This window comes from Pollachius pollachius (genome assembly GCF_949987615.1).
Source record: "Pollachius pollachius genome assembly, chromosome: 18".
Classification (NCBI taxonomy): domain Eukaryota; kingdom Metazoa; phylum Chordata; class Actinopteri; order Gadiformes; family Gadidae; genus Pollachius; species Pollachius pollachius.
In genome coordinates, this window is record NC_136951.1 from 11253051 (window position 1) to 11276420 (window position 23370).

General features: G+C 47.2%; 1 protein-coding gene across 4 annotated transcripts; it reads left to right on the forward strand.

Moving 5' to 3' along the window:
- Positions 1-1173: 1173 nt before the first annotated feature.
- On the forward strand, positions 1174-22815 carry upf2 (UPF2 regulator of nonsense mediated mRNA decay). Of its 4 annotated transcripts, none has more exons than XM_079755336.1 (23): positions 1174-1214; positions 2578-2961; positions 3366-3600; positions 4006-4550; positions 4888-5048; positions 5535-5726; positions 6083-6244; positions 6654-6757; positions 6939-7024; positions 7146-7254; positions 7620-7733; positions 7824-7940; positions 8326-8511; positions 9219-9422; positions 10442-10717; positions 11096-11279; positions 13678-13835; positions 14799-14891; positions 15081-15179; positions 16046-16225; positions 18152-18293; positions 18801-18921; positions 21352-22815. In XM_079755336.1, the coding sequence occupies exons 2-23, from the start codon at positions 2579-2581 to the stop codon at positions 21359-21361; spliced, it is 3861 nt and encodes a 1286-aa protein (XP_079611462.1). In that variant the 5' UTR covers positions 1174-1214; position 2578; the 3' UTR covers positions 21362-22815. The 4 variants fall into 4 exon arrangements, with proteins under 4 accessions (XP_079611462.1, XP_079611464.1, XP_079611465.1 ...); XM_079755338.1 differs by having other exon boundaries at positions 21355-22815; XM_079755337.1 differs by having other exon boundaries at positions 1184-1338.
- Positions 22816-23370: the final 555 nt, after the last annotated feature.

The following is a 23370-nucleotide window of genomic DNA, read 5'->3' on the forward strand; positions in this document are numbered from 1 at the left end:
TCGCACTCGCTTTTCATTGGCCTTCATAAATGAAATGTGTTATTTAGACCTATCACAGAATGAAATGCACAGATTATCGGTGAGAAAAGTCTCGCATATGTTTGCCACGTCCACAGAGTTCATTGAGAAGCTGCAACATAGGTGGGATGACTCCTAAAACTATTTCTTAAAGATGAGACGAGGTTGCATCAGATTGCCAATTGTGCAAATAACTTGCGGCGGTCCGTAACATTATAATAGGACAACTTTGAAACTAGAACATTTCCCCAAGCAAAACAAATATTTGAAATGTTATAGTAGGCCTACAATATTTCGTGTGGTGTAGTGCGTTCTAAAGGCGCCTTTAGTTAACTACTTAAGAATCTGATTTTATGAAGGGAAACCAATGCATTTTCTAAGACGTGTAGTTTCCTTGTTTGCATTGAATAGCAATAGGCCTATGTATTGGGAGACACACGCACACACACACGCACACACACACACACACACACACACACACACACACACACACACTCTCACACACACACACACACACACACACACACACACACACACACACACACACACACACACACACACACACACACACACACACACACACACATTAGCCTACCGATCATAATAGCCTACCGTAACTTAATCTTGACTATGAAACGGAAAACTCAAGACAATGTCAGATCTGGTAAAAGGCCAGCCTTCCCAGCCTACATAGAATAGGTTTTCCCAAAAGTCTACTTTTATTTTCATCATGTTTATTTTATTTGCAACCGACCTTTTAAATAGATAATATCACAATTTATACATTTCAGTGGGGTTAACATATGTTGGTAGTTGGTAGACTTATTTAGCCTACAAACCTACGATCATATATGTTATATAATGGTGTGTTCCTTGATTAGACATGCGTTGCGTTGTTTGTAGTTCGTCTGATTTTATGAAAACGAACTACAAAATACGTTTCAAACACAAGCTGTCATTAATATTGCCTGTCGGAAAAAAAAATACAAATATGAATCATTATGTTGAGTATTAGTTGACTGTATTTGAAAGTATATCGAAACATGGCCGTTTATGGAAATCCATTTTCGCAAAACTAGAGCGACATGATCAAGTTTTAGTCAGGCACGATTTGTTAAACCAAAACAACGGGGTCCTTGTGTTGTTACACGGAAACTAACGTTCGAGTCCGATGTTTACTTTGCTTCAAGTATAAGGTAACCGTTTATTCTTTATATATATACCTAACATATTATCATACAACATGCAGAGCACGTATTGAGTTGCTGTTTTAATATGTGCGCCGACGTTTGAACAAGCGCAATACGAAAGCGACCGTTGGTAAGACATTTGTTTACATCAGTGTGAATTCTTCAAGTGGCCCAACGCTAACTTGGCATGGCTAATATCTAGCTAAGCTAACGTCATTTCGCTTCTACATATTATTTATCATGGGAAATATGTTCTACTGGAACACTACGAGAACATAAACGTTATGTACATTTCAGTTGATCGATTATTTAGAGCAAGTATCGCTATGCAGTTGCACCTGTTCCATCACGTTAGCACAGTTAGCCAAGATTAGCTTCCGTTAGCTGGCATGCTAAACCCACTAACGAGGCCGTGATGGATCACAAACAACAAATTATTCCCACAGAAGTTAAGAATATAGTATTCCATTATAAGGGATTATTGTATAATAATATAATAGTTATGCAAACTCCTTTAAATACAATTCGAAAAAAGGCACATGGTGATGGATACAAAACAAAACAGTAAATAACGAAAGTAATCTTTTCCTTTCCCCTCCAGCGAGTTCGCAGGAGGGATCTGTCAATCTTACCTCGATCAGCAATACTCTGCTGTATACTAATATACACAATGTAGGCATGAATAGATTACACTAGTAATTAAATGCAAATCAAACCTGGGTTACATTTTGTGTTTATATATCTGGCTTATGGTCTTATCAATTTCTTATGTGTGTAAGGGATATTACTTTGCTTACTCGTAGTGTGTGTGTGTGTGTGTGTGTGTGTGTGTGTGTGTGTGTGTGTGTCGTTTTGAGCATGTGCAGTGTTGATTTATTCTAACGTAGAAAGTTGTATGTGGCCAACCCGTTTCCCAACGTTGTGTGGCCACGTTGTGATATTTGTTTGGATCTTAATTTTATAGACTGAACACTGAACGTTAACTGATTAGACTGAAATAATGTTTCAATAGCATATTGGGATAATTATGCTAAATGCATTTTGACATTTTTTGACAATATTTGCATACTGTATAAGTTGACCTTAACCTTAAAATCATTTAGGATATGTACACTGAAGGTACAGTTTAGCTCTACATCTATTGCTGCAGTTTCAGAATTCTGTAATGTTTCTTAATGTCCCTCATCAACAATAATTCTTCTCCTATTATATAGATGTGTATATATATCCTTATTTTTTGATATTCTCATCTAAAATAATGCATCTCTTTTGAATACTCATTACTGTCCCTGTACTTCAGCTGTGACACCCAAATGTCCCATCTGGAATCAGCAGAGTACTTATGTCATTTCTCTGTGTTTGACTCCAGCATGCCTGCGGAACGCAAGCGATCGATCAACATGGACGAGAAAGAGGTGAGCTCCTTCAGCAGCAAGGAGCGCGAGAAGGAGCGGGAGCGGGACGGCGAGCGGAGGCTCCCGAGGGACAAGGCCAAGGACGACAAGATGAGCGGCGGCAAGAAGGACGGGGGTGCGAAGGCGGCGGCGGCCGAGGAGAAGAGGAAGCGTCTCGAGGAGGAGAAGCGCAAGAGGGAGGAGAAGGACCGCAAGAAGAAGGAGGAGGAGAAGCAGAAGGCTGAGGAGGAGCAGCGGAAGAAGGAGGAGGAGGAGAAGAGGCTGCAGGAGGAGCAGGAGAAGAAGCTCCAGGAGGAGGAGGAGAAGCGGCAGCGGGAGGAGGAGGCGGCGCAGCTGAAGTGAGTGACGGTCATGTGACCTCGGGCTTCTGGAGTCGGTGGCTTGAAAGTAGAAGTGCTCCCTGGGGTTATTCTTCGGCACCACCTCTTGGGACAATAAGCAGTATCAGGTGCTTTTATGGACCTAGATATTTGAAAAGCGATTATATATATTTTTTATTGTTGATTCATCTATCAATCAATTTCTTTCAATTTAACCTTATATTTTTTAAATCTTCAATGATTAATGTCAATCACAAATCGCTTGAGCCCAAAGTGCTGTCGGATATTTCTTTGCCAAGTAAAATCAAGATTTCATATTTTCAGCCACCAACCGTATCCTGTCCATTTCAGAAAGCATAAGCGGCAGTCATTACTATTCTGACCACTGACGTTTTTGTTCTTGATTCCCCCTCCCCGTGCAGGGAGAAGGAGGAGTCCCACCAGCTGCACCAGGAGGCCTGGGAGCGCCACCACAGCAGGAAGGAGCTCCGCAGCAAGAACCAGAACATCCAGGAGGGCCGCCCCGAGGAGGCCTTCTTCAGCCGCCTGGACTCCAGCCTCAAGAAGAACACGGCGTTCGTCAAGAAGCTGCGCACGCTCACCGAGCAGCAGCGCGACTCGCTCTCCACCGACTTTGGCGCGCTCAACCTCAGCAAGGTGAGGGCCCCGAGTATGGCGTTTAGGGGTCTCCCAACGTGACTCACCCTCCAGCCTCTGGACCAGTCTGCCAGTGGAACTGAGGGCTTCAGATTCAGTCCAGCATTTATTTTTAATTTTTTAATTGTATGATCGCTGTTGACCATTTGTTGTAGCCTATGTTGTTTAGAATAGCCTCCAATAATAACACTGCGATAATTATGATAAGTAGAGGGGTATTCCTTTTTGAAGCTTTCTCCGATCCGATTTTACCGCATTTTATTTATCTGTTACTCTCATTTGTGCTCCTAAACGGATTTCTTGGAACCCATCCGTCAATTCCTTCGTCCACCACTTTGCATTGTTGTTCCGCATGAAAAAGTGCCCCACCCCCCAACTCATGAAGTTTGATTTTGGTTTCTGCAGTACATCGGCGAGGCGGTGGCGTCCGTGGTGGAGGCCAAGCTGAAGATCTCGGACGTGGGCTGCTCGGTGCACCTCTGCTCCCTCTTCCACCAGCGCTACGCCGAGTTTGCCCCGCTGCTGCTGCAGGCGTGGAAGCGGCACTTCGAGGCGCGCAAGGAGGAAAAGGCGCCCAACGTGAGCAAGCTACGCACGGACCTGCGCTTCATCGCCGAGCTCACCGTCGTGGGCCTATTCACGGACCGCGAGGGCCTATCCCTCATCTACGAGCAGCTGAAGAGCATCATCAGCGTGGACCGCGAGACGCACACGCACGTCTCCGTGGTGATCAGCTTCTGCAAGCACTGCGGCGACGACATCGCCGGCCTGGTGCCGCGCAAGGTGAAGCTGGCCGCCGACAAGTTCGCCCTGGCGTTCCCGCCCAGCGAGATCATCAGCGTGGAGAAGCAGACCCCCTTCCAGAACCTGCTGAGGGAGTACTTCACGTCGCTCACCAAGCACCTGAAGAAGGACCACCGCGAGCTGCAGAACATCGAGAGGCAGAACAGGTTGGGCCTTCCTTGTGTCAGACCGCAGTGTGATGAAGTGGCATTGACCCATTTGGCCATTGCGGTTCTCTGATGTCTAGTTTCCTTTAAGTAACAATGTCGATTTTTATTTGATTATAGATCATATGAATGATATCCCAAAACATATTCTCAATTTTATTTCAATGTACCCATATAATTTTTTGAAGAACCCTCAACGGATGATGATGAAATTGTAATTGTAATCACAGTACTGTAATTACAGTACTGCAGTGCATAACAATATTTAATTGATTTTGGTTTTTTCATTTTTGTTCTGAATTCTGTTCAATCTCTGTCTCTCCCTCCATCCATCCAGACGTATTCTCCACTCCAAGGGCGAACTCAGCGAGGACCGGCACAAGCAGCACGAGGAGTTTGCCACCTCCTACCAGAAGCTGCTGGCCAACACGCAGTCCCTGGCTGACCTGCTGGACGAGAACATGCCCGAGCTGCCCCAGGACAAGACCGTCCAGGAGGGTGAGTGCTAGTGCTACCCAGAGCTCGGCTTACCCAGCATGCTGAGCGTAAACCTCTTTCCTTGGACTCTAAGAGCTGTAGGGATGTTGAGACCGGGACGCTCATTCAGACTGATGTTAGCTCAGACTGGACAAGGATTTTTACGGTTCTTCAGTTCCAAGTCCCCCAATATCGCTATGTAGTGCAGTTTCTATTCCTTTTGGGGGTTACAATCACTTTTCATTTGAGTTTCATCGAAAGGGACTTGAACAAGGAGGCTGAAAACCAACCATCCATCCAATCAATGTTGTAGTCATTACAAAAAAAATAACTGAAGAACCCGGTTTCTAAAAAGATGATGACAGATGGACAGGGTACGCGATAGGAAAAGGGTTGCCATTGTGACTCACTTGGAAAGTAGTTCACAGATAAATAGTATCATAGTACAGTATAAATAAAAGTAATACAATAAAGTGTGTAACTTTATTTCCGGTCCCTACTACACAGAACACGGCCCCGGCATTGACATCTTCATGCCCGGTAAGCCAGGAGAGTACGACCTGGAGGGGGGCATCTGGGAGGACGAGGACGCCCGCAACTTCTACGAGAACATGGTGGACCTCAAGGCTTTCGTGCCCGCCATCCTCTTCAAGGACAACGAGAAGAGCGGCCAGGCCAAGGAGAAGGAAGAGGCCAAAGGTGAGGAGGTGTCAAGGAGAGAACCTGGAAGAGTGGTGCTGTATTCATCAGGGTTGGGAACGTGCTAATTAAACAAAGATAACGGGAAGAAACCTTGAGGGGAACTAGCTTTGGATTCAAAGTAGATTGAGGATGTATCACATTGCACATCGACATAAGAGGGCAGGGCGAATAACCTGTAACCGTTTTAAAGTAAATTCATCATTTAAATCATGCACTTGCGTGTTGTTTGCAATACCTTTGCTTTGCCCTTAGAGGTGTTTATACCAGAGTGGAATCCCAATTTTACCTTTATTATATCACATGGTGCATTGTCCAACATACACTCAAACACCATGTTAATTTGCTTGTATCAGAAGCCAAAGAGGCGAAGGAGGCGGCGGTGGCGGCAGCGGCGACCACGGAGGAGCTGGAGCTGGAGCTTGAGGCCCTAGACATCGCCGAGGACCCCCTGGAGCTGGAGGGCCCCGAGGAGACGGAGAACGAGGAGCTGGCCAAGAAACTGTTGGACGAGCAAGGTAGCCGCACCATGCTGATCGGAGATCCGGCAGTCCTAAATGGGGGGAGATGCTTACGGGTCCCCGGCTTCAAGCAACACCATTGGTCGAAACAAACACAAAGTGAAAGAAAAGTGAAAGCCTGTTCATCCAGATTTGAGCTTGTCTGCCATCAGACCTCAGATTGGTTTGCTGTAGTCACTAACCAAACCCTCAACACAAAACTTGGTTATGTTGAAATCCAACAGCACGCCATGATCGAATGCTGGTGTGATGTTATTTTTATTATTATTCAAACTCCCAAGTCATCGTCATTTCTTCACCAAACTACCCTGCATTTCAAACAGAGAATGTTATATGCTATAAGTGTTCAGTCCCTGTGTCCTTAAACCTCCGCTCACTTTATTGGCGTGCTTTCCCCTCTGTGCAGAGCAAGAAGATGAGGAGGCCAGCACTGGCTCCCACCTCAAGCTCATCGTGGACGCCTTCATCCAGCAGCTTCCCAACTGTGTGAACCGGGACCTCATTGACAAGGTAAACATTTGAGCTCTAATATCTTTTTATTATGTCCTCTGTTGTCGATCCAGCCAGGTTTTGAATTACCTTTTTACTTCTGGAACCAGTTTTGAATCAAAAACATTTCAAATGTTTCTCAATGAAAGAAAACACTGGAGCTTGTCATCCATGTAAATTATAATTGTGTGTGTGTACACAGGCTGCCATGGACTTCTGCATGAACATGAACACCAAGTCCAACAGGAGGAAGCTGGTGCGGGCCCTCTTCACCGTTCCCAGACAGAGGTAGAAGTGCATTCCCGAACAGTCCGTTGCGTTGCAGTTACCGCACACCAACAAAAGGGGGCGCCATTGCAATACGTTTGAATTATACTCATGTTTTCCTCTTTTTTCCCCTGAATCCCAGGCTGGATCTGCTCCCCTTCTACTCCCGCTTGGTGGCGACCCTTCACCCCTGCATGTCCGATGTGGCCGAGGACCTTTGCTCCATGCTCAAGGGAGACTTCAGGTTCCACGTAGGTTCTCCCCTGTCATGGGTCGTTGATACATTGACACTTTAACTACATGCTTAGTATACTGTATTAGGCCTTAGATATAACCCCTCATTCATGAAGAAACCTCAGATCAAATACTGACAATCTTTATATATATATATATATATATATACCCTAGTCTAGATCATTTATCCTTGCTATTTGGACCTACGATAAAGCACTATTCAATTCCAGTGATCATATATTGACCTAGATTAAAAACTAATATGAATGCATCTTTGATATGCATCTATGAATATCCCAGATGAAATGACAGGGGTTCAACTGTAAATTCTGTCTGGAAGGAATTGCATCAAACTCAAGCGTTACTATTTCCCATCTTTCAGATCCGTAAGAAGGACCAGATTAACATTGAGACCAAAAACAAGACTGTGAGGTTCATCGGAGAGCTGGCCAAGTTCAAGATGTTCTCCAAAACAGACTCACTCCATTGTCTGAAGGTAATGTCATTCAAAATCATCAGCAAACGTCCTATGTGACTTTAAGCAGGACCGTGTTTTAGTGTGTGTGTGTGTGTGTGTGTGTTGCAGATGCTACTGTCAGACTTCTCCCACCACCATATAGAGATGGCCTGCACCTTGCTGGAGACCTGTGGCCGCTTCCTCTTCAGATCCCCGGAATCCCACCTGCGCACTAGCGTCCTCCTGGTACACACACGCATGCATACTCACACATGCGCACATAGGCACACAGGCAGGCACACAGGCAGGCATGCACACACTGAAGAATTGTTTGTTTTCAGTCCTTTGCTGGATCATGAGTGAATTCAGATGTGTCATTAAGGAGCAGGTAGAGGGGATAGGATGTGTTAGGATGTGGGCCTTTGGGATCAAACCCGGTACTGAGTACCACTACATTATCCTCCCCCTTAGTGTAAAGCCAAAGTACCATTCATCAAAATTTCATTTGGATGGCAAACCTGTCAAATGTCCACACAGACAGTAATGCATTCAAACCCAATCCCTAAGGCACATGATTAATCATTCATAATATTTTGTCCGTCTGTCTTTTTTGTTTTCTCCACCCTCTCAGGAGCAAATGATGCGCAAGAAGCAGGCGCAGCACCTGGACGCGCGCTACGTCACCATGGTGGAGAACGCCTACTACTACTGCAACCCGCCCCCCATGGAGAAGACGGTGCGCAAGAGGAGACCCCCGCTGCAGGAGTACATCCGCAAGCTTCTCTACAAGGACCTGTCCAAGGTCACCACCGAGAAGGTAGGCGACGAACCCGTCAGTGGGGCGGTCTGGATCGAACCGGTTTCAACCCTGGAACTCTAGGACTTAAGCGAAGCTGTCTTTTTTTTCTGAATGGGCTTCGTCAGAGATGTGTAGATTTGCATGTCCTTGATTGCCGTATTGAATCAGGGTTCAACGTACGAAATACATTGATCCCAATGTTAATTTGACATATTTTTATTTGTGATCAGACTGTTAGGTGATCATCAGCAGCCACCATTTATTACTTTGTATTTGTTGTGGTGTATGGTTTACAAAATACACAAATACAGCTTTATGTTTTGTGTGTATTCAGGCCATTATGCACACACTGAGCAATGCTGGCTGAATGCCACCTAGACTTTAAAGATAAATCTTTTTAACGGTCATGCTAGACTAGAGCTGCATCAGACAATTGTTTTCAGCATGGTCTATTTATCGATCATGTTGTTAGATTAATCTGCTATAGCATGGTATAAATAACGTCAAATGGCCATCACAAGTTACATGAGCCTGAATTAACGACTCAGACGTGTGTGCTTTTCTGTTTTAGGAAATCAAAAACAGGCAAAGCCACAAAGCATTATTTGCCTTTTCAATTAGAAAGTTATAAGCAGAAAACACTCAATACGTTTCAATGACCAACACATTTCTCTTTCTCTGTCCTCCTTGCCCGTCTGTCCCTCCCCCCACCCACCCACCCCAAGGTGCTGAGGCAGATGCGCAAGCTTCCCTGGCAGGACGTGGAGGTGAAGAGCTACCTGATCTGCTGCATGGTGAACATCTGGAACGTCAAGTACAACAGCGTCCACTGTGTGGCCAACCTGCTGGCCGGCCTCGTGGCCTACCAGGAGGACGTGGGCGTGCACGTGGTCGACGGTGTGCTGGAGGACATCCGCCTGGGCATGGAGGTACGTGATTGGAGGAGAGCGAGGGGAAAGGGGCTGACTCTACCGGGCAAGAATTTGTGTGATGGGAGGGATTGGAGAAAGGTGGGTGGGGCCTCTTGGTGACTCGGCACGTGGAGGTGCGTGTGTTCGGGGGAAAAGTGGATGGGTAAGGGGCCATGTGTTGGCTTGGCAAGATGGTGTGTGATTGGAGGAGGAAGGGAATGTGGATGAGAAAGAGGGCGGGGTCTCATGTTCACACAGGCAGGGTCGACTGGGCGTGGAGGAGCGAGAAAGGTAAATGGGATGGGGAAATAATTGTTGACTGATTGGATGTCAAGTGGTTGACACTGGTCTGCCAAGGCTGAGGATTGTAGTTTACCTAAGGGTGATGACAGCTACCTTGATGATAGCTCACGGGGCTCGGAACGTGTCAGGCGACCAGGACACGTGGTAGCCCATAGCACACGTTTCCCTGGCTGTGGCTAAGGCGATTGTCAGCCTAGGCCCTAGGTGTATTACATATGATGTTGGGTTTTGAGGTCTAACATGGGGTCTTTTCCCACTGTTGAAGTTGCGTGTCATTGTTCAACAGTTTGGTTCAGACCTCCCATATATTTAATTGAATGATTTTATTAAATCAATCAATTGAATATCAATGTATATTGAATATCAACACTTAAGGACACTATAAAATAACTTAAATAATTTCATGAATTAATTAATTAAGGTAACCAAAAAGAAAAATGAAAAGTGTAAAAAAAAAAAAGAGTGTGTCAACCATGACCACTTGGTTCTACTTTTTAACCGTTACACCCTTAGTCATGTATAATAATGACAAATGTCTACATCAAGGCATGCAGACTTCCCCCTGACCGGCCTTCCCATCCACACATGCATAGTTCTCCACTTATCCCCGTTTTAGCCTGAATGAAGTAAAAACAAGTGTTGGATCAACTTTGATCTGTTTTATAGTAACACCACTCATGAACCCCCCCTCCCTCACGATCATGCCTCCCCTCCGCCCCCTCCCCATCCCCCAGGTCAACCAGCCCAAGTTCAACCAGCGCCGCATCAGCAGCGCCAAGTTCCTGGGCGAGCTGTACAACTACCGCATGGTGGAGTCGGCGGTCATCTTCCGCACCCTCTTCTCCTTCATCTCGTTCGGGGTGAACCCCGACGGCGGCCCCGGTCCCCTGGACCCCCCCGAGCACCTGTTCCGCATCCGGCTGGTGTGCACGCTGCTGGACGCCTGCGGTCAGTACTTTGACCGCGGCTCCAGCAAGCGCAAGCTGGACTGCTTCCTAATCTACTTCCAGGTAGACGTCGCTCTCTCTCTCTCTCATGATGGGGATCGTTGGTATTGAACGGCGGCATACACACCGATCTATTTTTGTATTAAGGTGTGTATGGTGAATGGAAATGAATGAGTCAAGTAGTAGCAACGTTTGTTTCGAGGTTTTTTTTGACTGAATTGCTGGTATGTTGACACACACACACACACACACAAACTTGCCTTTTCTACATTACTTTTTCATTGTTATAATCTGGTCTTCCTCACTCACAATCCCTTCTGTCTTCCTTACGATAACCTCTCCAGCTTCTGACCCCAAACACTGCATTCATCAAAAGACCCATCCTCTCATCTGACGTGTGTGTGTGTGTGTGTGTGTGTGTGTGTGTGTGTGTATATACAGCGCTACATCTGGTGGAAGAAGAGCCTGGACGTGTGGACCAAGGACCACCCGTTCCCCATCGACATGGACTACATGATCAGCGACATGCTGGAGCTGCTGAGGCCTAAGATGAGGCTCTGCTCCTCGCTGGAGGAGGCCAGCCGGCAGGTCAGCGACCTGGAGCACGAGGTGCTGGTCAAGCTGGGTAGGCACTCTCACACACACACACACACACACACACACACACACACACACACACACACACACACACACACACACACACACACACACACACACACACACACACACACACACACACACACACACACACTCCCACGAAAGCTACCTTGATAAGCACAACAAGGTACCAACGGCTTACGCTTTATTCCCAAGTCCATGTCAAAAATATTACCCTTAAAACAAATCTCAAATCACAGTTGGCTGTGAAGGGAAACGGGAGTCAAACAAAAGGATTGGTTGTATCCCAGATACACCAGCCTCTTCTGTTTACAGTGTGTGATGCTGATAGCCTTTGCCCTCGTTGTTAAGGTGAGGTCACTGTGTGCATAGTGTAATGACAGGAATGTTGATATTTAAATGAGCCATGCAAACTGATGTATTCGCAGTTTCTATTAAAGTGTAACATAATGGTGACTGGCAATTAATGAGAGACTAACCGGTGGTTCTCACTGCGGAAATTCTGTATTCAGTATTGTGACGTACCCCTAAGACACACGCAAGGTCTCTCTCTCTCTCGCTCTGCCTCTCTGTGTGTCTCTGTCTGGCAGAGCAGCATTCCCCTTCTGTGATGCGTAGGAGGCAAGCTGCCACTGTATCCCCAAGCTCTTCTGCTAGTCGGACCGGTTTTATGCTCGCCTGGTGCATGAGCATTAATAGATACATACCTGAGCTGCACACACACAGGCTCACACACTCCTGGTGATGAGACCAAGAGGATTACTCATCTTCGGTGATTCAAGCTTTATAAATACTGAAGCATATTTCAAATTGATCTTAATGTCAGTAATTCCTCTATCAAGCTTTATAAATACCGAAACATATTTGTAATTGCTCATAGCGTGAGTAATTCCTCTATTAAGCTTCATTAAGCGGTTTCATCAACGGGTCGACATACGATAATGTGCAACCGGTCTAGACCAGCCTGATCTAGTATCGTATCTTGTGTTGGTTTTGGTGCTGCCTTGCTTAATTACAATGCTGATAGGATTGTGTTTGCGATGTAGTTTAGGAAACGCAATGCAACAATAAGTGCAGGGTGACTGTGCTCGTGAATGCCATGTAGCAGGGTAGCACTCCCATCCACCAATGTGCTGGAATACTTTGTACGCAGGACTCAGCTTTAGGGTTCACATTTGCTGAAAGTGAGTTGTTTTCTCAAGAGGAAATACAACAATGTTCTATTAAACTGTAGTATTGAAACCGATATCTCTCTGCGGGATGCTTGTTTTTTCCGTCGGGGGGCCTCAAAGGCTGGCGGCCCTTGGATACAAAGTGCAGAGGGGGGAACACACACAGGCTAAGCTCACCTGCTGGGATTGGGAAAGTATGTGTTGTCAGGTGTTGACAACACCACCATTAGCGCTGCAGTTACCATTATGGTTGTCTTTGGTGAATTGCTCGTGTCCAAGCGAAGTATGTTGGTGTGACTGTGTGCACGAATATACACAAATACTGAATGTCACACAATAAAGGACAAACAACGCATGGATGGAACAGGAGCATTTAGTTTATTCCCTAATTCATCACTTATACCGAAGGATGAACTGACTAATCGGCCAGTGTGTGTGTGTGCGTGTGTGCGTGTGTGCGTGTGTGTGTGTGTGTGTGTGTGTGTTTACATTAAACGTTTTCTACAGAGAATGCTTTGGAATTACACATTCAATTTGATACCTTCTAGTTGTTAGGTGTGTAGGTGTGTAGGTGTGTGTGTGTGTGTGTGTGTGTGTGTGTGTGTGTGTGTGTGTGTGTGTGTGTGGGTGTTGGGAGAAGGGAATGAAAGAAAAAGTGATGACAAAAATGAAACCCTGCTTCATTTTAACACTGGGCCCATTGTGTCTCTCTCTCACCTGCCGCTCCTCTTGTTTTCCGGCCTTAATTCCTCTCCTCTGCTGTCATCACTCTCTCATATGTCCACAGTAGCCCTGAACTTTGGCATCCTACAACAAAATCAACACTTCTTGCAGTTCCACTGCCAGTTAACTTGTGGAACTATCAAAGCACAGTACCATGGTTGCGAAACTTTATCAAATACCTTTGGCAAACAATCAAACAAAGGGCAATGTGACTGTACCCCTACCAGCTGTAGCTGTGTATTAGGTGTGTGTGTGTGTTTTGGGGGGGGGGCTTACTCCCCTCTACACATTCTTCTTCCCTTCGGTTTCACACTGACCACAAGTCTCAAACATCCCCGGACAACTCTTTGAAAGAGTTGCATGGAGCAGGTGCAAAGAATGAGGAAGGTTTTTCCTTGTTCCGACCGCTAAGTTAAGTGTGTGTGTGTGTGTGTGTGTGTGTGTGTGTGTGTGTGTGTGTGTGTGTGTGTGTGTGTGTGTGTGTGTGTGTGTGTGTGTGTGTGTCCACAGGTCTAGCCATTGAGAAGGACGGCCGGTGTCCCAGCTCCATGAGCGAGAGCGAAGTGCTAGATGAGGAAGACGAGGATGGCGATGAGGAGGAAGAGGGCGGGGCCGAGACCGAGGAGCAGTCGGGCAACGAGAGCGAGATCAACGAGCATGAGGAGGAGGTGGGCCCCGACCTGGAGTGGTGTTTGAAAGCAGCTGTCAAACATATGTCATGTCATGCTTAGGGTGGGGCGATTCAATTGATTAATTAGCGTTTACTTTCCTACGGTTTGTGAAATGGCTGAACCGCAGAATCCCGTTTTGTAAAAGGTTGTGATAGTTCTTTTAATAACGTCGACTTGTATGAGCTTTATAATGAGCGACGTTGTATATGTAATGTGCCACACACCGTGGCAGACATCTAAATAAATCGCTGCCTTGATGATAGACGAGTGGCACACATCCACACACCGTAGCGTTGTGCTATAGATGTCCGGGAAGCCTCACCCTCTCTCGGACTTGCTCATCAAAAACAAAGACTTTCGAGTATCCCCTCAACACATCCGCACATTCACCCACTAAAATGGGCCATCAGGTTAAAACACATTTTATTACTATGCCAATTGGCCCAGCCCCAGTCATGGGACTTTCTAGTCAGCTAATACATTTTGCTGTTGCCCAACAAGAATTCCAGAAATGAACAACCTTAAAACTCAAAGCCACAACATCTATATCTAGAAGAAATGCTATTGCATTTCTATTTCCTGGAAGACTTTGAAACTTTATTCCTCAAACCTTGACCTTCACGAGAAATGACATATTCATGATCATAAATGAGCTCATGAGCAAAACAGGTTTACAAGCTCATTCTGTAAAACATCCCTTCACTGTTATGCAATTTGTGTGTTTGTGTGTGTGTGTGTGTGTGTGTGTGTGTGTGTGTGTGTGTGTGTGTGTGTGTGTGTGTGTGTGTGTGTGTGTGTGTGTGTGTGTGTGTGTGTGTGTGTCCATGCGTGGGTGTTGACAGCCCCTGACCGCAGGGCAGTGCACATGCAATCGGCCGACAGCTGTTATCAGTGACACATCAGGAGAATGGACAGGGAGTGTTTGTCTGAGTTGTGAACTGTGTGTGTGTGTTTCTTCAGGAGGGCTCAGAGAGGGAGGAGGAGGAGGAAGAGGAGAACACAGATGACCTGACTGACTCCAACAAGGAGAACGAGACGGATGAGGAGAACAACGTAAGTGTGTGTGTGTGTTCAGGGCCTTTTTATAAAGAAGCGGGTCAACATGGCTTGAGTCTACGAAGGATGGAACAAAAACGAAAGTACTGACTATATAAATATATAAGGAACACAAATATGGCTGTTAAGTGTTTGTGTGTTTCTGTGTGTATGCTTCATCCATGTTTTGACCCCTCAACCCCCCAGGATGTGACCATCCGAGGTGGGGGTCTGAAGCACGTGGCGTGTGCTGAGGACGAGGACTTCATCCAGGCTCTGGACAAGATGATGCTGGAGAACCTGCAGGTAGCGACTGGAACGCCAGATATTCTGGGCTCTGTCTAATTGTTTTTTTTATGAGACTTGAAAGTCAAGAAGAAATGTTTAGAAGCTATTCCGTGTTGGAATGCGTCTCACCGCTGTCATTGTGATCGGCTCCACTTCTTAGTCATTGAAAGCATCCTGCCGAAGCACTACCTATAAATCAAAATGACAGGTATATAGTTTAAGATCTCCATCGCTAACATGATGAGTCATCTCAATTTTGCTTGCTCTGTGTGTAGTGATCAACTACATCAACAACGACGTTTTCATTCAAAGCGATCAAACAAATCCCTACAATATTATCACATACGATAAAACCTGTACTTTATTACCAGTTCATTTAAAACACTGTGTATGAATTCTCCTTACCCCGAGAAGTAGCTCCCTTTCTCTCTCCAAATGAAAGGCGTTGTGTCAGTATGTATTTGTGATCACCCAGACGTGTTTTATCAATGAACTAAGCGCCCAGTCTAGACCGTGAGAACCCCTCAAGGTCCAAATGTTTTAGGTGTGACATAAGGAAACTGAAAGGTCAAACCAAATGACCTTTGGGCGTCCTTATGTCACAACTAGAACACTTGGATCGCGAGGCCTCTTCTTCTGTTTGTGTTCCCTTGTATCCTTTTGATGTTTGTGCCAAACATGTGACCAATAAACGTCACACTAACATCTGATGGGAGACGCTGGGGGAACGCTCCCAGCGTCCTCCCCTGGTCACGCTCCCATTACACTAAAGCAGTGTGGCCACGTCCCGCAGCGGGATGAGAGCCAGGGAAAGGACGGCAGTGCCCAGGGCGATGGTCCCCACGGAGACTCTGACCCTGTGTGTGTGTGTGTGGCCCCTGCAGCAGCGCAGCGGGGAGGTGGTGAAGGTGCACCAGCTGGACGTGGCCATCCCCCTGCAGCTAAAGAGCCAGCTGAAGAAGGGGGGTCCGGGGGGCCCCCTGGGGCCCGGGGAGGGGGACGGCGGCGACATCTCGGACAGCATGCAGTTCGTCATGCTCACGCGCAAGGGCAACAAGCAGCAGGTACGCACACATGTCGCACACGTCACACACACGCACACACGCAGACACACACACACACGCACACGCAGGCAGACACTACCACATGCAGGCAGAGACACACACACACACACACACACACACACACACACACACACACACTCTCTAGATACACACACACACACTCTCTAGATACACACATTGCAAATGTTTAACTGAAGGAAATTGTCTGTACAAGCTCCCCACTGTCCTACTGAGCTAAGAAATAATATTGACCCGTGTGTGTGTTCATTCATGAGTGTGTGTGTGTGTGTGTGTGTGTGTACTTTGGCGCCATGAGGCGGCTGCCCAGTTTTGAACGGCCTGTCTGTCTCCTTACCAGACGAGCAAGTTCTAAGTAGTCTCTGTCTCGTGCGCTCTCGCTCACGCTCACAAAGTTATTCAGGGAGATATGTGTCACTTCAAATGGGCGGGGAGTCGGGGGACACGTAATTACGAATGTGTAGAACAATATGAAACCATACGTAGAACTGAAAGAGGGGCAGATCTGGGAGCGGTGGATGGCAGAGTCAGACAAGCAGGAATATCGAATCACATGTTAAGCTGGTCAGCGACATTCCAGCTCCCATTCCAACGTCTACTGATCTCCTGGCAGGGAAACCTAAGCTCCGCATACCAGAGGTCACATCCTCTCCAAAGAAGACACCAGCGTGTAGATGGACCCAGAGTCACGGTTCAATAGGCCAAAGGGGGGGGGGGGGTTGTTCCCTCTGGGCTGTACCCTGTACTTCGTACCCCGTAGCCTGTAGGCTGAACCCTCTAGTTTGTACTCCCTCGGCTGTACCCTGTAGTTCATAGCCTGTAGACTAACCCCTGTAGTTTGTACTCCCTCGGCTGTACCCTGTAGTTCATAGCCTGTAGGCTGAACCCTGTAGTTGGTACTCCCTCGGCTGTTCCCTGTAGTTCATAGCCTGTAGGCTGAACCCTGTAGTTTGTACTGCCTCGGCTGTACCCTGTAGTTCATAGCCTGTAGGCTGAAGCCTATAGTTTGTACTCCCTCAGCTGTACCCTGTAGTTCATAGCCTGTAGGATGAACCCTGTAGTTTGTACTCCCTCGGGTGTTCCCTGTAGTTCATAGCCTGTAGGCTGACCCCTGTAGTTTGTACTCCCCCGGCTGTTCCCTGTAGTTCATAGCCTGTAGGCTGACCCCTGTAGTTTGTACTTCCTCGGCTGTACCCTGTAGTTCATAGCCTGTAGGCTGACCCCTGTAGTTTGTACTCCCTCGGCTGTACCCTGTAGTTCATAGCCTGTAGGCTGAACCCTGTAGTTTGTACTCCCTCGGCTGTTCCCTGTAGTTCATAGCCTGTAGGCTGAACCCTGTAGTTTGTACTGCCTCGGCTGTACCCTGTAGTTCATAGCCTGTAGGCTGAAGCCTGTAGTTTGTACTCCCTCAGCTGTACCCTGTAGTTCATAGCCTGTAGGATGAACCCTGTAGTTTGTACTCCCTCGGGTGTTCCCTGTAGTTCATAGCCTGTAGGCTGACCCCTGTAGTTTGTACTCCCTCGGCTGTTCCCTGTAGTTCATAGCCTGTAGGCTGACCCCTGTAGTTTGTACTCCCTCGGCTGTACCCTGTAGTTCATAGCCTGTAGGCTGACCCCTGTAGTTTGTACTCCCTCGGCTGTACCCTGTAGTTCATAGCCTGTAGGCTGAACCCTGTAGTTTGTACTCCCTCGGCTGTTCCCTGTAGTTCATAGCCTGTAGGCTGACCCCTGTAGTTTTTACTCCCTCGGCTGTTCCCTGTAGTTCATAGCCTGTAGGCTATCCCCTGTAGGGTCGGCGCCCCGTCCTCTCCGGGAAGCAGCCTCTACCGTAACTGCTTCGGTCCCCGGGGGGTTTAACCTCACAGAGAATAAAGACTAATTCAAGCCGTGTGTGGTTTGCTGTGCGCAGTACAAGATCCTGAACGTGCCGCTGTCGTCCCACCTGGCCGCCAACCACTTCAACCAGCAGCAGGCGGAGCAGGAGGAGCGCATGCGCATGAAGAAGCTCACGCTGGACATCAACGAGAGGCAGGAGCAGGAGGACTACCAGGGTACCGGCACTCTCCTTTCTCCTCTTCTTCCCGCCTGGCAGTCCCTGCCCCCTTTTCTTATTTTTCGTCTTCCTGCTTTGGTTTCCCTGCTCCTCTTTTTGCTCCTCCTCCTCTTTCTCCTCTTATCGTTACTGCTTTGCTTTCCCGTCTGCTTAGTCATCCTCTTCTTATTCCTCCTCCTCCTCTATTGCTGTTTGGAGGCGTTTTGTTTCAAATTGAACCTTAGTTCAACGCCACGGTGTTTACTCTCTGCAGTGTGTAGCCACCCTTTTTGTAGAGCGTTGAATATTAAAACCAAACACTTCAGGGAAATCATCTGTGGAAAACACCATCTCCGGCGAAACTAGTTTTGTAATTACAGACACTTAATTTGGCCTGGCCACACTTTTAGCCAATTAGAACTGATCGATTGTGGTGTGCTGAAGGGGAAGTAAATAAATGTTATTTCTTCCCCTCCCTCCCTGTGTGTGTGTGTGTGTGTGTGTGTGTGTGTGTGTGTGTTTGCAGAGATGCTGCAGTCCCTGGCGCAGCGGCCCGCTCCGGCCAACACCAACCGGGAGCGGCGTCCGCGCTACCAGCACCCCAAGGGGGCACCCAACGCTGACCTCATCTTCAAGACGGGAGGAAGGTGAGGTCTCTCACCCTCACCTTCACCTTCACCCCTTCCCACCATCCTCCCCTCCCGCCCTGCCTCTCGTAAAACCACACATGCACTCACACACGCACACACTCAGTCGCCCAACAGCACAGTCCCAAAGAAATGTGTGACCAGGATGAAGGAAATGAAAAAGCACTCTCACTACCGACGTGTGTGTTGTTGACTCTTAACTTCCCCTGCGCGCGCGCGCGCACACACACACACACACACACACACACACACACACACACACACACACACACACACACACACACACACACACACACACACACACACACACACACACACACACACACACACACACAGCAGATGGTTTGAGAAGCAGGCATGGGGCGAGCAACAGGAGAGGAGAGACAGGCAGGCCAGGCAGGAAAGGCAGAGCAAGCAGGAGAGGAACCAGAGATGTGAGGGGGCGGAGCCTAATGCCAGCCAGACGAGAGGACCTGCAGTCTGAGAGACAGAGACAGACATAGAGCGAGAGACAGACAGAGAGAGAGAGAGAGACAGAGAGAATAGGGTGTAAAGAATGGATCGTTTAAAGAAAGGAACGTGCTTAGTTTCGGCTGTATGTCAATGTGCTTGTGTGTTTATGTTTGGAGTGTGTGGACGTTTGCAGGCAGGCTACAGTAAATGTTCTCAAGTACTGATGACCTCAACAAAGAGTTTTTGTAATTTCTTTTGATAAAGGCTCACGGTTCTAAAATGTATAGTTGTTTACATGAAAATGTGTTCTCCTGTTGCAGGTGCTAAATACTCAAGTGAGCTTTTTTATTTTTTCTTTTAAAGCTGTGCAGAAAGAACTTTATGAATAAAAAGATTGTATTAAAACGTATATTTCCTTTACAACATTTGTGTGTTTTTTCCACACATTTGTGTGTTTTTCCGTGTTTCTATGAGGACTACATCATATATCATCATATATATATTTCCTGATTAAGGTGCTCAGACATGACACTAAAACAAATAACAATGTTTTTTATATCCAGATATAAACAGAGGATGCAGATAGATTTGGTTATTTTGATAAAATGGAAAATGGATACTCATTGATAAAACCCACACTACAAACACTTGTGTACATGCATGCCCTATATGACATACCCATACCTTGTCAATCTTGTCAATACCCTCAAATGGTATGAATGACCTGTTGAGTATACCCATCTATAGAGCATACCCATATCATGCCCTTTTAAGATCTATCCATACCCTGTAGAATATACCCGATTTAACATACCCATAACCTGTTGAGCATACCCTGTACATTATACACATACCCTGTAAGACATATCAATACCCTATAGAAGATAACCATACCCTGTAGGAATATCTGTGCAGAAAATACCCTGTATAATGTACCCTTACCCTGTCGAACATAAACTGTAGAATAGACCCATACCCTGTAGGACATTCCCTCTAGAATAGGCCCTGCAGTATTTACCATATATAATACACCCATACCCTTTAGAATACACCCACAGCCTTTAAGAAATTTCCTGCAGAATATAGCTTGTGTAATAAACTCATAACCTGAAGGCCGTACCCTGCAGGACGTTCACTGATCCCTGTAGTTTGTCCCAACTGGGCTGTCCCCTGTAGTTCCTACCCTGTAGCTTGCACCCCGTACCCCTTAGGCTGACCCCTGTAGCTTGTTCCCTTTTGAGCTGCACCCTGTAGTTCAAAGCCTGTAAGGGCTTTCCCCGGCTGTACCCTGTAGTATATAGCCTGTAGGGGCCAACCCTGTAGACTGTAGGCTGAACCCTGTAGTCTGTTCCCTCTCGACTGTACCCTGTAGTTTATAGCCTGTAGGGGCCATCCCCGTAGACTGTAGGCTGAACCCTGTAGTCTGTTCCCTCTCGACTGTACCCTGTAGTTTATAGCCTGTAGGGGCTATCCCTGTAGACTGTAGGCTGAACCCTGTAGTCTGTTCCCTCTCGACTGTACCCTGTAGTTTATAGCCTGTAGGGGCTATCCCCGTAGACTGTAGGCTGAACCCTGTAGTCTTTTCCCTCTCGACTGTAGCCTGTAGTTTGTAGCCTTTAGGGGCTTCCCCTGTAGCATGTAGGCTGATCCCTGTAGTTTGTTCCATCTCTGCTGTACCCTGTAGTTCATGGCGTGTAGGGGCTATCCCCGGCTGTACCCTGTAGTTGGTAGCCTGTAGGGGCTTTCCCTGGCTGTACCCTGTAGTTGGTAGCCTGTAGGGGCTTTCCCTGGCTGTACCCTGTAGTTGGTAGCCTGTAGGGGCTTTCCCTGGCTGTACCCTGTAGTTGGTAGCCTGTAGGGGCTTTCCCTGGCTGTACCCTGTAGTTGGTAGCCTGTAGGGGCTTTCCCAGTAGCCTGTAGGCTGACACCTGCTCTCTGGGAAACAGTCTCTACAGTAACCGCTTCTCTGTCCCCCAGGAGACGCTGATCTGAGTCTGGTCCTGGGTGCACACGTGACGAGAAAACGAGAGCGCGAAAGAGAGAGAGTGACCGAGAAAACCAAAACGAGCGAGCGAGCCAGCCATCCAAACGACGGGCCACGCTGGGGACGGGACTCGTCGGACAAACACGGGAGCGGAGCGAGGCGACGAGGTCCCCCAGTGGTCCGCTGAAGCCCGCGCAGATGCCCCCCCCTCCCCCTCCACCACCACCACCCAACTCACCATGCCCCTTCCCCGCCTCCCTGACCCTCTCCTGATACCCCACACATGGAAAGAACCCACCCATACACTCACACACACACACACACACACACACACACACACACACACACACACCCCAACCCCCTTATTCCCATACTGCACTGGAGCAACATGGGAAACGGAGAGAGAGAATCCACCAGGGGTGCAGGAGTGTGGTCGAGCTACAGGTGGGACGGGGGGGAGGGAGAGGAGAGAGGAGCTCCCGGTCGGTTCGCCCCCACAGGTTCGACAGGACGGCTCCTTTTGTTTTATTTCTTAGCGTCTGTGGCCAGCGGTCGATCGCAGCATTACAGCATCAAAAAGGCAAACGGCGAAACCAGGGAGCGACCTCCTCCGCGATCGGCAAAGCTAGAGCGATCAGGCGGGAGGGGCCGGACAGCACAGGGAATCCGACAGCAGTCAGGAGGCAAGAGGTGGAAGCGAGCAGAGGAGGGAGGAAGGGGACGTTCTGAATGCAGAAGAGTTGTATTGGTGGTAGGGGACAGCCCGATGGGATTTAAGTGAGATGAAATTAAATAAATGTGTTGGTCTGCTTAGGGAATAGAGCTGTAGTGCCGTCATCTTGTGTAACGAAGCTTCACACCGGTGTAAAAGGCAACTCGGAGAGAGGAAGAGAGGGAGAGAGGGAGAGGTGAGGGGTGAACACGCTCCAGGAGGCAGGGTTGCGCTGGACGATGACCGAAGACCCCTGCCGTGACAGGGGGGCAACGCCGGGCGAGAGATCTGCATCATTCGCTTCTTTGCTTAGTGATCACAAGTATGATATCCATACCAATATTATTATGGGTTTTCTATTGGTATTGGTTGTTTTGGGTTTGTTTGATTTTGGACATACATCTCGTCCTCTAGAATTTCAATGGTGGTTGTTTTATTTTGTCTTTGGACGAATCTACTGATTTGCGGTTGATTATTATTGACTAATTTTATTTTTTTTGGCGGGACTTATAAGAAGTTTATTGATAGGTGGTCACCACGTCATGATCTATAAAGCTTCTGGTCAAAAAATGAGTGGAGCGAAGAGTCCATGGCCGTGTGGATGAGAGAGAGTGCCGTTCGGTGCCAAGAGAGACTGCAGTTCCTTGTTTTTGTCTTATCTGCTTATAAAGTCTGTGTTTCTTCTGCATGAGCGCTCGACGCACCAGCACTGTAAAGCTGACCGCTGCCTGTACTATTAAAGTGAAATAAATATCACTAGCACTCCTCTCTTCTTTACCACAAAACACACACGCACAGGAATTCGTACATTTTAATTTATTTGTCAATTCATCAATTGATAATTAATTTGTCAGTCGTTGATAAGTCATTTTAATTTGTTTTTCCGATAACTTGATTAATAAGTTGGGGAATTTTAGTAAACAAATATTTATTAAATACTTTTTAAATGTTTTGTCTTGGTGGCCTGTCAATCAAATCAATGACACCACATTTGGTAAGATTGAATTCACCTTATAGACATTGAATAGACTGAATAAATCATATGAAAATAATCATAAAATCTTGGCTTGACAGTGCTTCCATCCCACTGTATTTCTGACTGTGCATAGGAATTGGATTCGAAAGCGTGATCTACAAAAGTCGGCCCACAATCCTGCGGTGGTTCTTGGTATGTGACGTGTTTTCTGAACGCCAGCGAGAGAGAGGGTGTGTCCGGTCAGGCTCTGTGGATCTAATTACAAGGACCCAAACATAACCGTTTCCTCCTCTCCTGGCTGCCTACCTCCTCCCCTTCAAGTAC

Bases quoted from the DNA above. Each gene is read 5' to 3' on its own strand.
- upf2 (XM_079755336.1), top strand. From the start codon at position 2,579: ATGCCTGCGGAACGCAAGCGATCGATCAACATGGACGAGAAAGAGGTG. The intron at 6,245-6,653 runs GTAGCCGCACCA...CCCTCTGTGCAG, and splicing joins GAAACTGTTGGACGAGCAAG to AGCAAGAAGATGAGGAGGCC. The intron at 6,758-6,938 runs GTAAACATTTGA...GTGTGTACACAG, and splicing joins ACCGGGACCTCATTGACAAG to GCTGCCATGGACTTCTGCAT.